We start from the raw sequence: 17,259 nt of genomic DNA, 5'->3' as shown, positions 1-17,259 counted from the left end.
CTCTGACCTACTTTGAATTAATAAATGGGGCATGTTGTGACGTGGTTGTAGGCGCCAGTGGAATCATGGAAGGCGGTCTCTGAGGTCATCAACTCCCTTGTGCAGGATCTGCAGTGCAGTGCACATTGGAACAGAAACAGTTCAAGGATGGGAGGAGCCACATGTAGCTGGTTCTTCAGCAGAGCCTTCTCTCCTGATGAAATGGCGGCCGCCAGGAAGGACAGTTGAGGGAGGCCACGGAATGGTCACCACCACACCACATGGAAAGCACATGGCTCCCCCGCAAGCAACCATGAGAACTATAGTGAACCCTTCTCGGAGCTGTAATTCCCAGCACCCTTACCAAACTACAGCTCCCAGGATTCTTGGGGTCAGCCTTGTGGATGTGATGAGAAACAGTCCTTTTTGCATTATCAGTGCCCTTTAACATCTAACTTGCGCACTGTTTTCTTTTACACCCATGTGCATGTATATACTATAAATATATTCATATGAGGATTGCTCTTCTGTTGCAGTGGACTTTAGTCCCCAAAGGTTCACGTCAGTCTTTATGGTGTCACGTGATTCTTCATTGTTTTTCAATGGGGAATAACCGCCATTTAACTGGTGCTGTGGCTTAAACCACAGAGCCTAGGACTTGCCAATCAGAAGGTCAGTGGTTCGAATCCCCGCGATGGGGTGAGTGCCCATTGCTTGGTCCCTGCTCCTGCCAACCTAGCAGTTCGAAAGTACGTCAAAGTGCAAGTAGATAAATAGGTACCACTCCGGCGGGAAGGTAAATGGCGTTTCTGTGCGCTGCTCTGGTTCGTCAGAAGCGGCTTAGTCATGCTGGCCACATGACCCGGAAGCTGTACGCCAGCTCCCTTGGCCAATAAAGCGAGATGAGCGCTGCAACCCCAGAATCGGCCACGACTGGACCTAATGGTCAGGGGTCCCTTTACCTTTACCTAAAGTACGTAAAGGTAAAGGTAAAGGACCCCTGACAGTTAAGTCCAGTTGCGAACCACTCTGGGGTTGCAGTGCTCATCTCGCTTTACTGGCGGAGGGAGCCCACGTTTTTCCGGGCCATTTAGTAAACATGCTCCAGCCAGGTTGCGGCAGCAGGGTAATCAATTCTCCTATGCATGCTTCCTTTGCTAGGAAGCAAGTCCCACTGCGATCGGACTTACTTCCGAGTAAACCTCAAAAGGCTCAGGCAGCAGGGCTGCAATTTTTTGCACACTCACACAGGAGTGGATCCCACCGAACTGCATAAGGATGCTGCTACCAGAGTTTCTCATCCTGAGCGCAAACCGACGACACGCCACCATCCCCACATTCCCTGATCACCGGAAAGATCTCCGCCCCGTCCAGCACAGGACGCGGCCCCTTTAAGAAGCGACACCGCCGCCGCTGCGCACCCCGCCCAAACCCGGGGGGAGGGACTTCGCGTGGAGGGTCAGCGAGCAAGCCAATGAGAGCGCGAGGTTGGGATAGCGCGCGCACTCGGGGAGGGAGGGCCACACCGCCGCCGCCGCTGCTGCCGCCAATAGGCTGGCGAGTGGGCGTGGCCTGTGCCGGGCGATCGCGAGCTGCCGGGAATGACGGCTCCGCGGAGGGGGGATCGCGAGGGGCCGCCGGGCAGGTATGCGGGTTACATCATCCCCGTGTCAGACTGCACGTGGGAACGCGGGAGGGATGCGTGGCTGGGACCCGGGAGCGGGGAAAGAGGCTCCTCGGCTGGGACGCGCCTCGGGCAGGCGGGCGGGGGGCTCCCTGTCCTGCTGCTGCCCGCCTGGGGCTCGGGAGCCGGGGGAGCAGCAGCCCTTTCCCCGCGCCTTCTACGTGCCCAGGGTCGGCCTGGGGAGAGAGCGGGACCCGGCGGCTCCTGCCTTCGCTCTCGTTCTGATCAGCGCAAACGGTTTCCCTCCAGGCTCGTCTCTCCTGGATCGGAGCGCTGGTGGGATAGAGGCGGGGAGCTTCGCTGGCGCCTTGGCTTATGCCGTCGTCTGGAACCTTTTGGGCCAGGGCAGCCCCTCGAGGAAAGGGTAAGGGGCGGCACGCCTGACGGGGGTCGCGAGGGAGGCGCGGGCCGGTGCCAAACCGGCGTTTGACCCTGGGCTGGCCTTGGGGGCCGAAGGGGGAAACGGCGGCTGCTTTAGATGGTCGTTGAAACTGTGACAAGCCGCCCAGAATCGCTGCTGCGTTGCTTTTCCTGCCTGCAAGCCGCTTTAAAATGCCTTTACATATTGTGATTTCCCCTTGCTAACCAGCCCTGAGACCATAGGAATGATAGAATTGTAGAGTCGGAAAGGGGTCTCTAGGGTCATCTAGTCCAACCCGCCGCCATGCAGGAATCTCAACTAATTGCGAAGGGTGTGTAGTTAATAATTATAACAGGTGGATCCCATTTGCTCATTCTGCTGCGTGGGGCCCTTGTACTTCTGCCCTAAAGTCCTGCCTTGATGGCACCACCAAGTACAGTCGCTGAAGTTGCATCTGCATGACTAGGGCTGTGGCAGCATCTTGTGGGGGACTGAGCCTGGTAACAGATGGACTTGGTGTGTCTCCCTGATGGCAGCCAGAGTCTGAAGGGGCCACTCCTCAACAACCTTGGTGTGGGTCTCTAGGCCGGGGGGGGGGGGCAATGTTGCCCAGTCTTAACTCCTATAGCACAGGATAATTCCCCCTTGCCAATGGGATCCCAGCTGCTGCTATAGCAGGTTTTCCTCTCTAAAGCCAGGATGGGGGAAACTGTGGCACTCTGGATGTTGTTGACAATCAAGAATAATGAGAGTTGTTGTCTAGCGACACGTGGAGGCCTGTGGGCTCCTTAGCCTTATTCTGAAGAAGGCCTGTGTGGTGTAGTGACGGGGCAGACCCAGGTCCCACCCACTTCCTTTCAGTCATTTGTGAAGCCCACTGTAGGCAGTTCATATCCTAACCTACCTCACAGGGTTGTTGTGTTGGTAAAATGCATGTGGGGTTAGAGTGGGAACGACTACATACATTGCCCTGACCTCCTGGGAGGAAAGACGGGACCGAAATGCAATTTAATAAATAAGGTTATTGTGCTGATTACTGCCAGAGTGAGTGTGAAAGCTGATTAAATTGCAGCAGGATGTTTCAGAAATTATCCCTTGGGGGTTTGGGAACGTTTGTTTGCACTACCTGGTGTAGTAGAATAGTTAAAATAAATAAACAAAAAACCTGTTTTGCTGATGAGAGAATTATAGTTGAGAGACTACTTGCTTGATGTCACTCAATTGGTGAGCCAGTCAATTCAGGCACAATTCTCAAAGGCCTTCTCTGTGTTGGCACCATGTTTACAGGGTGCATTCTTTTCAGTGGTACGGTTGTTGCTGATTCTTTTTCTTTTGGCACCAACTTAAGGCGGATCTATCTACTCAAGCTTTTGGAGGATGCTAATTCAGCCAGCCTTGTGATAGAAGTTAGGAGCTATGCTGCAGTCGTAAAGATTCTTAATGTTTGGTGTATTCTCATTATGATATTTTATCCTCTCTGTTGTTTTTGTGACATGGAATGATTGTTTGTGGTTGTCCTGGCGTCATGAATGATGAAGGGTGGGTCAGAAATATTGTAAATAATCAGAGCGGAAGGCTGGATCCTAACCCGTTTCACTCTTACAAAGCTAGGGCATTATGAGGATGAACAGGCTGCAAGAATGAGTTCAGTTTTTGGAGATGAGCCGATGATTTCTGGACTCGGGTGCTTCTGCAAGATAGCAAGGAACACTTCTAAAAATATTTGGATCTGGTGGCCTTTTCGGATGCTTGATCTATTGCTAAAAAGTTTCTTTTGACTCTGGAATTAAAGCCTTGATGCTTCCTGTCAGTGCCCAACTCCCCTCCAGGTTTGAGAGCGATGCCTGCTGTCCAGAGACATATGTCCCAGTTGCTAAAATTGCATCATACGGCCGTATTGGGCAGGGAGAGGTTGAGTGGCAGATTTGGAAGCCGTGGTGGCTTGCCATTTCTCCATACACAATCCTGGCTTTGTTGCTGCTGAGTTGAAGAACTAAACTGGCGAGGAAGCTTCTGCCGTTTCTGATTCCCTAGAGCCCAACAGGGAAGGTCACGGGAGACGAGTGAGGCGTGTTTTGCAGCAGACACATGCGGGCTTCTGTATGTTAATGATTCCAAGGTGGAAGTTTTGTAAGCCTGTGTCTGGTGAGTTAGACAACTTTTATTTCAGAGAGTGCAGTTATGCTCTCATTTCAGCTGGTGCTTGGGGAGCCTGTGCTGCCCCCATTCCCTTTCGATTTGCCTCTCCTTTGGGTCATCTGCAGGTTAGATTTGCCAGGTTCCTGGGGCTGCCAGCTGACGAAGCTCTTTATGGCATGATTCTGGAAATTCTTCGCCCTGCCCTGGGTGGCATTGCGTGGATGAGACCGTCTGGGAGACCTGCCGTTCTCTGCTCTAACAGGCCCGGCATTGTTTGCTTTGCACTATTACACATCTATCTCTGCCAGTGAGGACAGAATGTCTGATTTCCCTCCACCTCCCCTCCTTTTCTTTCCTTTTGCTGTGCTGTCTTTTGCTACACTTGGGCCTGCTAATTATTTTTGGTGTTTCGCTCTTCCCCCACACCGCTGCTTGCCAGAGTGCTTTCTTTTTCCCCTGTGACATATGCTGGGATATGAGAAACCGGGGCATCGCGTGACCTTGAAGTTTGGAGGGAAAGCTATGCGGGGTGGCTGCAGCTCTCCCAAAGGACTGTATGTTTCCAAACATCTTGTCCACTTGGCTCTCGGCTGAATGTAGCTTTGTCTCTGTAGCTGTGTCCAGAAGCTGCTTTTGATGGTGGCAAGGCAAAGTAACAGAGGCTTGGAGGTGGGACTTAATTGCTCTCTGTAGGTGGGCAATGCCTTCACTCCAGTGCCAAAACAACGATAGTTGGTCCCAATTTCCCAGGTTGATTTGATTCTTGGATGCCAGTCTGGTGGGTATTGTCTTAGAAACTTTGATTGTTTTGCTTGGCCAGCTGGCAAATTGCTGGGAAAACCCCCCAGAATATTTGGAGATCTAGGTTTGTAGAAGGACTGTTGTAGGGTACTAGAGCCACAAGCTGTGCCTGAAGAAATTCCTGGGCTTGGTCTCCAGGTAAAGCTCAGAAAAACTTCTCTCCCAAATTCTGGGCAGATGAGCTTTAACCCAGATGATACTGAATTGGATGGGCTGTTGCTACAAGGCAGCTTCCTGTGTTCCTAACCTGGGTATGTACCGGCTATGACGCTTGCCTACGTCAATTCTGATCAATGTCTTGTCTTAAATGACCCCAGATTCTTGAATGTGGCCACTTCCTCCCAAATGTTTATCGTTGTTGCTAGCACGTGTGATCGGTGGATGAATAGCTTGGGATCCATCCATGGAAGACTATAGTGATCGCTTTTTGAGAACATATGACCAGTATTCGAAGTTCCCCAGGCGCTAGGTGTGTTTTGCTTCTGGCGTGGCTCCAGTTGCAACTACCTGGAGATTTCTGGTCACTGGATTGGTGACCACAGTTTAAAAACCTTTGCATTAGTCCAGCAGAAATATCACTTCAGTTTCCCCTGTGTGTGTTCCTCCTTCTTGCATCCTGGGACAAGTGAATGGTTGTAGGAGCAAGCTACAGGTCAAGCAGTGTAGCTGAGAATTGTAGAATCGTAGAATTGTAGCATTGGATGAGACCCCAAAGGTCATCTAGCTCAATCACCTGGCGAATAGCCATTTCTTTGTGGCGGCCGTAAGCTAGATTGAAGGTGCCATTTGGAACCTGGCTTATATATCTGAGTTTATAACATTGCATATAACAGGGTGGATAAAAATAAATTATATATATATATATATACACACACACACACACACACACACACACACACAAATAAGATTTATTTATTTAAATCAGATATTTTTGATTTATATCAGTTTTTTTTATTTAAATCAGATTTTTCAACTAAAATGCTTTTGGAGGAAAAATCTTTCTAAAGATAGTTTTCTATTTTCTATTATTGTCCAAAGGCTATTCATCAGGAAATAAGGATTTGTTTTAAGTTTTTCATGTGTGCTAATACTCAGTCTAGGCTTTTTTTAAAAAACCATTTAACCACATCAGTTAACAAACATGGATACATATGCTATAATGTTATTGCTTTAGTTAAATAAATTGTTTAAATTTTTATTAAGTAAATGATTATTTTTCTCCTTCCAATAACGTACAGCAAAAAAGTTGTCCAAATATAAACAGTTAACTTATTAAACCTCACAATAATTTCATAATTATCTGTCTATGTATTTCTAATAGTATAACCAAATCAGTAATGTTTGCTATAACTGTAAAAACTACTCTGAACATTTATTATTCCAAAAATGAAACCTCCATCCGGTTGTAAATATTAAGAAGGAGTCTTTCTGTAAAAAAATGATTTAAATCTAGACTTACTAACTAGTGATTTAAATCAAGTCTTACTGACTAGTGATTAAAATCGTGATTTAAATCAAATCCACCCTGGCATATAACAAGTCCTGCTGCATTAGGCCAAAGGCCCATAAATTTTAGAATTTTTCATGTCCCTCCAACGTGCTGAGAAGCACCAGGCCATGTGTCTGAAACTGCTGCCGTCTTAATTACTCCTAATACCTCTTAGCCCTGGCTTGGATGCACACAGTGTTGGAGGTGGGGCCCAGAGGCATTTGGGATAATGAAGATGGCCACTGTAGCTGCCTCCTCCACCCTTTCTCTCTGCCACTTTGGGCTGAGGGAGTGCCAGGAGTCTGGTGCTGCTTTCATCATCCACTGGAGCATGAGGACCTGCCTTATACCGAGTCAGGCCATTGGTCCATGCAGCTCAGTGTTGTCTGCATGGATTGGCAGAGGATTTCCAGGGTTACAGACTGGGGACATTCCCAGCCTTAACTGGGGACCCCAAGGATTGAACCTGGCACCTTCTGCATGCAAAGTTGAGGTGGGGAACCATCTGTGATGCATCACTGTTGCAGCCTCCCACTGCCACTCCCTCTGCACACACAACCCAGTCAACTTTGGAAGGTCCCAGTCATGAGCAGCTTGCTCCGACCTTCCCAAGCCCAGCTGCTGCCAACCCTGTCCTGTACAGCTATCCTTCATATGCGCTCATTTTTTAAGATCCCACCAAGTTCTTTGGTCGAACCAGTTTGACAGGTTTCTGTTGCACTTCCAAGACATACCTGAGGAAAACCAAAACGAGCTCTCAGAGGTGACCTGAGTACAGCAGCAAGAGACACTCACATTTTTGTGTGAGCATTGTGGTTGTCGGCATTATACCTATGATTGAGGCCCTCCTCTGCCGTCTCCATATAATTTCTAGTTCCTAGAGCAATTTGGTTTTTTAAAAACACCCAGAAGGATGGACATTGAAGTTCTTGTGTGGTGCATTAGAAAAATGAACCTAGCAACACCTTGCAGGAATGCACTGCTGTCCAAGGACTAAGAAATCAATAGAAATCATTAGGAATTAAATTGATTAGATCAGAAGTTGCTTGCCCATCTGGTTCAGGTTATTTCATCACTGTTTATGAAAGTGGCTAAGAGCAGCAGTTGTAATTAGGAAAGCCCAAGGAACATTCAGCCACTGTAGTGAGGCTCTGTCCTTCCCCCTCTTATGTTTTGTGAAATGAGGGTTATGCCTTTGGCATGGTAACAGCTAAAGAATAACTCAGTCCCATTGCTCCATAGAAGTAACAGTCTGTACGCTGCCTAGGAAGCAGGATGAATATTGCCCATACTTATAGCTATTGCTATATCCTATTGGTGTAAGACATGCTTTGCCAAAGGGAAAGTCCTTATTTCAAAGCAATTGCTGTATTCTGTGTTCTTGGTAGTTTTAGGGGGAAGGTATTCACTAGGGGTGAGGCTCCAATACTTTGGCCACCTCATGAGAAGAGAAGACTCCCTGGAAAAGACCCTGATGTTGGGAAAGATGGAGGGCACAAGGAGAAGGGGACGACAGAGGACGAGATGGTTGGATAGTGTCTTCGAAGCTATAAACATGAGTCTGACCAAACCGCAGGAGGCAGTGGAAGACAGGAGTGCCTGGCGTGCTCTGGTCCATGGGGTCACGAAGAGTCGGACACGACTAAACGACTAAACAACAACATTCACTAAGGGGGCCTTGGCGAAGTGTATTCTTATTTTATTAACCTGTGACTGTTAGGAGGAGACAGAAGTGAAGGCTGAAGGGAAAAGGATAAAACTCCTGGGTGCTGGATCCTCCCCCCAAACTCCTGGGTCTAGAAGGTGGTGGAGTTTAATCAGTGATTGGAGTATTAAAATGGGCTGCCAGGTGCTGGATTTAGCAAAGTGTTAAAATACAGGTGAAACCAGTTTCCTGTTCAGGAAATTGCCTGGGAGAAGAGCCATTACGGAGAACAAAAGGAAGATAATGGGCGATTAACAAAGCAAATACTCTGTGCCAGTAGATGGGTCTGAGCCCCTCCTTCAAGGGAGAGATAGTTAGAGACAAAGCAGAGTTGAGTCTTGGGATTGCAGTTGGGGATGATGTGAGCTGGAGGAAAAATAGTTGAAGGCTGTAAGCATCAGCAAGCTGGAGAGAAAAGTGGATGTCTTAAATGCAGCAAGCTGGGCAGAGGCAGAGCTTTGGGAGAAGCAAGACACTTTGGAGTGCAATTCTGGCAGCCCTTCCATCGCTGGCTCAGGTTGTGTATGTGTGTAAATAAACCATATATCATAATGATAGCACAGTCTCCACTGTGCCTCATTTGCAAAGAAAACATGAATCCTGGGTAAGTGCCTGGAATCCCTGGAATCTCTCACAACTCAGAGATTGCAGTGGTGTCTACAGAAATATATTCTTATTTTATGAATATCTGGCTGTTTAGGATGAGGCAGACGTGAGAGCTGAAGGGAAAAAAAATAAAGCAACCATAAGGGGGGGGGGGCTAATGGAGAAGATGTGATATACTAGAGGTGGCCAACATAATGCCATCCAAATATATTTGGACTACAAGTCCCATCATCCCCAGCCATAGCTGGGGCTGATAGGGGTTGTAGTCCAATAACATCTTGAGGGGACCACATTGACTACCCCTTCTATGAGTTCAATTAATATTGGACTCATTCTTTGAGTGTGAACCTCTGTGTAGCCAATATGAGGAAGGTGTAAGCAAGCACAGGGGAGCTCAGCATTTGCAGCAGTACAACATACCCCTGAAATGTCCTGATAAAACCAGGGCCTCTCAGGGTTTTTTGTGTGAGAGCACGGCGGCCATTTTGGGCGCCATGACCTCACACCACCTCACACTGTAAAAGTGCAATTTTCAGGGCCGCAATCTCAGGTGGTGACCCAAAATGCGCGTTTTTGAGTGCCCTGAAGAAAACACACCTTTTGGGGCTGTGATCTCGCGTGGGTCATGTGACTTGTACACGAGCGTTGCCCCAGAAGACGTGTGCCCTGTTTTTTCACCTCAGCATTGGGGAGAGTATGGTATAACACGGGGTGGTCGGATATCGGGGAGATAGCCTGGTAAGAACTGAGCATGCTCAGTAAAGCTGGAATACTGACAGAGTTTTGTGGTGGAGACAGAAAACAGCAATGAACTGGGAATATCCTGAGAGCGGTTAGCATTCCTTGGCTGGCTGGCACCCTGCACAGACTCATGGCATTTTGTTGCAGACCCACTTGCCATATAATATTTTTCTTGTCTGCCTCGGATCCCAACAAAAAGGGACTTTGCTTAGCCTTTTCCCTCCTTGCTAACATAGCCCCACCCCCTGCAACACCCCCCCAACTCCCTGTGAATAAATATGACTCAAAAAGCTGCCTTTAGCATTTTAGTTATTTCATATTTGCCGTGCTTTAAGCAGGAGCGCAGTGTGACTTGTCAAGTCTTCACTGCCCTCCTTCTGAGCATGATTTCGCCAACAAAGGATGCCCTTGCTTGCTGCGTGTGTCTGTGTGTGTCCGTCCCCCGCCTCCGGCTGTAGAGAAGCGTAGCATTTCTCCGAATCTGCACGCAAACAATTTCCACTGGAATGCAGGCTGGGGCAATGCAGCCGTACCCATATAGAGCAAGGAAATGAGGTCACTGCTGAATGAGGGCTGTGTCTCGGAAATTCAGGCTGGCTGCGCGAAACTCTCGGGACATGGCGTGGGCATTCTCCAGCAAACCTCTCCTGGGAGTTTGACTCAACATGCAGCAACGTGACGGGCTGCCTACAGCTTGACTGGGACTCTGTCGGGCAGGTCTCTTGCATAAGCTGCCTTGCTATGTTCTCGGAGAAGCCAGGGAGGATGGTTCTCTGATGAGGAGCTGCTTCCCACATTCATTTTCTATGGGTGGCTAACCCATGGTTAGGGGCACGGGTGGCGCTTTGGGTTAAACCACAGAGCCTAGGACTTGCCGATCAGAAGGTTGGCGGTTCGAATCCCCGTGAAGGGGTGAGCTCCTGTTGTTCAGTCCCAGCTCCTGCCCACCTAACAGTTCGAAAGCACGTCAAAGTGCAAGTAGATAAATAGGTACCGCTCCGGCGGGAAGGTAAACGGCGTTTCCGTGCGCTGCTCCGGTTTGCCAGAAGCGGCTTAGTCATGCTGGCCACATGACCCGGAAGCTGTACGCCGGCTCCCTCGGCCAATAAAGCGAGATGAGCGCCGCAACCCCAGAGTCGGTCATGACTGGACCTAATGGTCAGGGGTCCTTTTACCTTTACCTAACCCGTGGTTGCTGGACTGCATCACACCAGATGGTTGGCCATGCTGACTGAGGTTGTCAGCGATAGAAAATAGCCAGACGCACTTTGTGACTGGCACAGGTCCAACTGCGACCCCGTGGAGATCTCTGGATGCCAGGCTGGCGGCTGGGGAAAGCAAAATGTCTTTCGAGAAGGATCTGAAATATTTTCCTTGAAGCTTGACTCTGATTTATTCTGGATGGTTTTATTTGATGTTTCAGTGTGTTGTAAACCGCTTTGAGATCTGTTCTTTAAAATATAAAGTGGTATAGAAATGAAAACACAACGACAACAACAACAACAACAACATTATTGTTGGAAAAAAGGCACTTAGACATTCCATTGTGGCTACCATAATCCAGGTTTAAGGTGCCATTTGGCAACTAGATTGTATATCTGAGTTATTAACACTGGCTGGTGCCGTTTTCTTTTTATTGTGAGTCTTGGTTTTCATAGCCTTTATATATGTATATAATTTTAATTTTATCAATTTTTAATTGTTTATTAATGCTTGTCCCCCCCAGTTCTTATAAGCTGTCTTTGAGTCTCGTCAGGGGGCAAACAAACAAACAAACAAACAAATAAACAAATAAATAAATAATAAAAAACTAAATTCATTACAACCTTAACAGCTGCCCTACTGGATCCACCCCAAAAGTCTGCCTAGGCCATGGTTGATCAGATGTAGCTGGACTAAAACTCCCCTCAGACTTGACCCTGGGGGTGATGGGAATCTGGAGGGCCACCGGTTCTCCATCTCTGAATGGGCCCTCCCAGAAGATAACAGACATGCATGAATGAAACCCTTGGTGCTCATCTCCCACCTGCAGATGAGAAATGGTCACCAAAACCCCCCACTAGCAATGTAATCCTAATACCACTGAATTTGTGGGCAGGGCTTTTTTCCTGCCGGAACGCCCCGGAACTTAGTTCTGGCCCCTTTCAGGTGGGTGCCATTGCCATTATGAGGGGACAAGGGAGGCATTCATGGTGAGTTCTGGCACCTCTTTTTTCTAGAAAAATAGCACTGTCTGTGGGTAACTGGGTTTTTTTAAACCCGGGTCCTAAATGCTCATAAAACGGGCACCAGGAGGCTTGCTGTGGAAAGGGAATTTCCACAAGTGGACATTGCCACAAGGAAAGCCATCTCCCTGCTAGCTAACACTCCTAGTCCAAACCTCTGAGCCGACCTAGATCACAGCCCCTAATACCCAACTTAAGATACGGGTAGGTTCCTGCGGGAGCAGGTGGTCCTTCAGATTTGAGAAGTGAGTTGTGCATCTTCATCTCCCTGTGGGAGGGGGCCATCTGTGAATCGCTTTTGAAATTCTTGCGGGCAAGATGCAGCGACGAGGATGGGTATATTTCGAGGGCTCAGCCAGTCAGCCGGCAGCCTTTTGCGGAATGAGGGCAACAGCTGTTGGCCTCCTAATCAGGATGAACTTGGTGTTCTAAAAACGGGAAAAATATATCGGCCTTAGTTTTAAGCCTTGGTATGCCTCTGATGTGTTTATGTAACCACATCACCCTTGATTTCGGGTTGCGTTTGGGGGGCTGATGGCATTAAATCGCTACTGTTTTAGTGTTACAGGGTTTTGTGCGTGGTGAAATGTTTTTTGCCAGTTTTTGAAAATGAAAACCAGCTTTGCTTGGCAGAAAGGGAAATTTGAGCACAGAGGTCACTGGGATGCTCTCAAAGGAAAGAATGAGCGATTCTTGTAATTGCTTTGCATTTTAAAAATTATATGTTGTGTTACTTTGTGTTGTTCTGGGTGGCTCTGAGGCTGCCTCTTGTGGCTAGAATGCTGTCTAAAATGGTACTTCTGGCTCATGTTCAGCTTGGAATCACCTAAGACCACCTGGGCAGTCTTTCTGGATTCCAATAGTTTTGGATTCTGGAATCCAAAAGAAATTAATAAAATAACAAGAACAACAACTGGAAAGTCTAACCAGAATAAGCTTTATTAAATATATTTCTAGACAACAATCTGGAGTCACATAATAAAGAATTAATAAGCCATTTATTACAAATGACGAGACCCAGCATAACCAGATACTGTACTGGAAATGCCTTTCTGGCACAGCGATCGACAACTGACACAAAACAGCCTTTGGCTCAGTCTGGTTGATCTATATTTAAATTTAAACATAAATTATTATATTTGAACCCCGCTTCCATGTTCATCAATACACCAACACTTTACAGGCAAGATGAGTTCCTGACCCACACGCATATAAACCCACTCCGCCCTCTTACGCCCTCGCCCTGCCCCCTATCCCGGCCACTTCTGGTTGTGGTGATGTCCTCATGCACGGCTGTGCGTCCTTTGAACGTGTGCAAAATGGGGGTTGCCTGTATATTATTTCATTAGTAAGATAAGAGGAAAAATGATTATTGCTCATACTTAATCTAAGCAGAATCACAAGGGCTCCTGACGGGGCATTTCTCTATGCAATGCTGAATGTTATCTGTTGATTCTGTTCTGTCCTGTTTCCCCTTTGTTTTTGTTTAAATCAATTGACAAACCAAGAACCTATACATTGACCACTAATAATACACCATATGTTGTAGATATTGCTGAAAATTCATTACGCTATTTTTGTTATGTACAACTGATGTGAGACTTCAGTGTTTATTATTCCTATGGTCCTTGTTTATAAAACCCAATAAAAAGTTACTAGATCCTTTCCACTTACAGTTAGGCCAAACTGCACCCCTCATCGTGCAATACTTTTGATCATCTTGGTTGCCCTCCTCTGCACACATTCCAGCTTGTCAACGTCCTTCTTAAATTATGCTGCCCAGAACTGGATACAGTATTCCAGGTGTGGCCTGACCAACGCAGAATAGAGTAGTACTATTACTTCCCTTGTTCTGGATACTAGACGTCTGTTGATGCAGCCTAGAATAGCATTAGCTTTTTTTGCTGCTTTATCACACTGTTGACTCATGTTAAGCTTGTGATCCACTAAAACCCTCCTTTTCACATGTACAGTCGTACCTCCACTTTCGTATCCCTTCGGTTACGTAAACTCCGGGATACGTAAGTGGCAAACCCGGAAGTATATTTCTGGGTTTCTGCCATGCGCGCATGTGCAGAAGCGGTCTCTCCGGTTGCGAAAACCTTGGGATCTGACCGGAACGGATCCCATCCCTGTGGAACGCCCTCCCACCAGATGTCAAAGAGAATAACAACTACCAGACTTTTAGAAGACATCTGAAGGTAGCCCTGTTTAGGGAGGCTTTTAATTTTTGATGTATTACAATATTTTAATATTTTTTGGGAAGTCGCCCAGCCAGATGGGCGGGGTATAAATAATAAATTATTATTATAATTATTATTATATCCGCAACCGGAGGTACCACTGTACTACTAGTAAGCCAGCTGTCCCCCATCTTATATTCTTCCTGCCTAAATGCAGAATCTTATATTTGTCCCTATCAATGTCAAGTTCACTGGTTGGTAGTTTCCTGGGTCTTATTTCCCTCCCTTTTTGAAGATGGGGACAACATTTGCCCACCTCCAGTCTGTAGGGACCTCCTCTGTTCTCCAAGAATTCTCCAAGATCATTGGCAGAGGCTCTGAGCTTATATTCGCTGGCTCCTTTAGCACCCTTGGGTGCAGCTCATCAGACCCTGGAGATTTGATTTAATTTATAGAAGCCAGGTGTTCCCTTCCCACCTCCTTTCCTATCTTGGGCTGCAGCTTCCTCCTTACGTCATTTATTATGTTATCGGCAGGTTGGGCATCGCTCTCCTTTTGGGAGAAGACAGAGGCAAAATCAACGCAGGAATTACATTTGTAAAACATAAAAAAAGGAATATCACACGTTGGTTTTTTTCAGCCTGGTGTCCCAGCCTGTCAAGAGGGTTTTAAACTTTGGTCCCCTCTATGCAAATCTGTTAGGGGACGCGGGTGGCGCTGTGGGTAAAAGCCTCAGCGCCTAGGGCTTGCCGATCGAAAGGTCGGCGGTTCGAATCCCCGCGGCGGGGTGCGCTCCCGTTGTTCGGTCCCAGCGTCTGCCAACCTAGCAGTTCGAAAGCACTCCCGGGTGCAAGTAGATAAATAGGGACCGCTTACTAGCGGGAAGGTAAACGGCGTTTCCGTGTGCGGCTCTGGCTCGCCAGAGCAGCGATGTCACGCTGGCCACGTGACCTGGAAGTGTCTCCGGACAGCGCTGGCCTCCGGCCTCTTGAGTGAGATGGGCGCACAACCCTAGAGTCTGTCAAGATTGGCCCGTACGGGCAGGGGTACCTTTACCTTTACCTTTATGCAAATCTGTTAAGCATCCCCCGCCATGCCCTCCTCCAAGCAGTTAATAAAAAAAACCACTGGGCCTGACAACGGAAATATCCTCCTGGTGTTTGTGTGAGAAGAAGTGGTCCTGGATGGTAAACGCACAGCATGACTGGGCAAAGTTCGTACGTTGAAGCATCTAGGCAGGAAGCTAGAAATGGGCCATCTGGAAGAATAAAGCGAAGGGTTGCCAGCGTAGAGAATCGAGTTTTGCTGCAAAAGGTGATGGACTGTGGAAAAGTGTCACATTAAAAAGGTACTAAAGGGCAAGTCTGTGCTGTACTCCACACACACACACACACACACACACACACACACACACACACTGTTGTTGATTACAGCTTGTACAATTTAAAAAAGTAATACAAATAAGTGCTTTTAGAAAAGCGCTTGGAATTTGAAATGAGGGCAAAAGCGGGCAGATGGATTTGCAGTTTGATCAAAAAGTGGTTTCCTGTGCATCCAAGGCCACATTAAAAACTTGTTTGTGTAAGTATTCAGATAGCTCAGAATGAGGTAGCCTTAAAGTAGCTTTTAGGATAGAAATGAGTGGCTTTTGGCCCTCCATATGTTGCTGGATTTCATCAGCCCCAGCCAGCGTGGGCTAGTGGTTAGGAATAGCAAAAGGTCAAGGCTCTCTCTGCTTTGTATTGTTGTTTTTGAATGCGTAAGGTTTTCTGCTGTTGTTTCTGGGGTTTTTAAAATTTTAATATGTGGCCTTGGGCTGGGCTATTCCTTGGCTAATTTTGGCTAAATGGAAGTACCCAAAAGAGATTCAGTGGGAGCTGCTGGATGAGGGTACCGCCCCAAATCCAGGCAATCTGTGTGCTGATTTTACTTGGCTAGAGATCCAGCATTGACTCCCTCCCTCTTCACTGGCTTCCTGCCTGGGAAGGGAGAAATGAATCTTCTGTGTCCTGTGGACTTACCTCAAGACCATCCAAAGTGAATGGAGTCTTGTTCTTGTTTAACTGTTTCTAAAAATATAAGGAGCCAGGAAAACGTTCAGTGCAATGAATAGCCTCTAGATTTTAAGGAGAAGAAAGCAAAGCGTCTTCCTTCAGTGCTGGGGATGAAACGGCATCCTTTGCCATATGTGACAGCAACTGGCTGGCTTAGATCATGGGTAGGCAAACTAAGGCCCGGGGGCCGGATCCGGCCCAATCGGCTTCTCAGTCCGGCCCGTGGACGGTCCGGGAATCAGCGTGTTTTTACATGAGTAGAATGGGTGCTTTTATTTAAAATGCATCTCTGGGTTATTTGTGGGGCATAGGAATTCATTCATTATTATTTTTTCAAAATATAGTCTGGCCCCCCACAAGCCTGAGGGACAGTGGACCGGCCCCCTGTTGAAAAAGTTTGCTGACCCCTGGTAGATAGAGGGTGCATGGCAATCCGCCATTGGCCCACAGATCTGTTATCCAGCACCTAATCACTTTTCCCCAACGCGCATCATCTATTGTCACTTTGCTTAATGGTAGGGCTGGCCCTTTGAAGAACTGTTGTAGAATATGACTTGTGGTGTGGCGGCCAATGGTATGGCACTTTCAAGGATTGTTTGAATTCTTGCAGGTTAGGAATAATAATAATAATAATAATAATAATAATAATAATAATAATAATAAATAATTTATTATTTATACCCCGCCCGTCTGACTGGGTCTCCCCTGCCACTCTGGGCGGCTTCCAACAAAGTATTAAAAATACAATAAAACATCAGACATTAAAAACTTCCCTAAACAGGGCTGCCTTCAGATGTCTTCTAAAAGTCAGATGGTTGTTTATTTCCTTGACATCTGATGGGAGAGCGTTCCACAGGGCGGGCGCCACTACCCAGAAGGCCCTCTGCCTGGTTCCCTGTAACTTGGCTTCTCGCAGTGAGGGAACTACCAGAAGGCCCTCGGAGCTGGACCTCAGAGTCCAGGCTGAACGATTGGGGTGGAAACACTCCTTCGGACCCAGTGTGGTGTAGTGGTTAAGAGCGGTAGACTCGTAATCTGGTGAACTGGGTTTGTGTCTCCGCTCCTCCACCTGCAGCTGCTGGGTGACCTTGGGCCAGTCACACTTCTCTGAAGTCTCTCAGCCCCACTCACCTCACAGAGTGTTTGTTGTGGGGGAGGAAGGGAAAGGAGAATGTTAGCCGCTTTGAGACTCCTTCGGGTAGTGATAAAGCGGGATATCAAATCTAAACTACTACTCCTTCTTCTTCTTCTTCTTCTTCTTCTTCTTCTTCTTCTTCTTCTTCTTCTTCTTC

General features: G+C 47.4%; 1 protein-coding gene across 2 annotated transcripts in view; it reads left to right on the top strand.

The window, feature by feature from the left end:
• Positions 1-1,549: 1,549 nt before the first annotated feature.
• The window catches only part of GRAMD2A (GRAM domain containing 2A), a 61,850-nt gene continuing 46,140 nt past the window's right edge, over positions 1,550-17,259 (top strand). The window contains exon 1 of one of the 2 annotated variants that reach the window (XM_053364323.1): positions 1,550-1,624. In XM_053364323.1, the coding sequence (XP_053220298.1) occupies positions 1,581-1,624 (44 nt within the window). In that variant the 5' untranslated portion in view covers positions 1,550-1,580. Of the gene's footprint in view, positions 1,625-1,652; positions 2,028-17,259 lie in introns of those variants that run through there. The other variant, XM_053364321.1, reaches the window with a different exon arrangement.

This window comes from Podarcis raffonei, chromosome 14 (genome assembly GCF_027172205.1).
Source record: "Podarcis raffonei isolate rPodRaf1 chromosome 14, rPodRaf1.pri, whole genome shotgun sequence".
NCBI lineage: Eukaryota > Metazoa > Chordata > Lepidosauria > Squamata > Lacertidae > Podarcis > Podarcis raffonei.
Note: the sequence above shows the minus strand (reverse complement) of the source record. Positions and strands in the feature narration are given on the sequence as shown.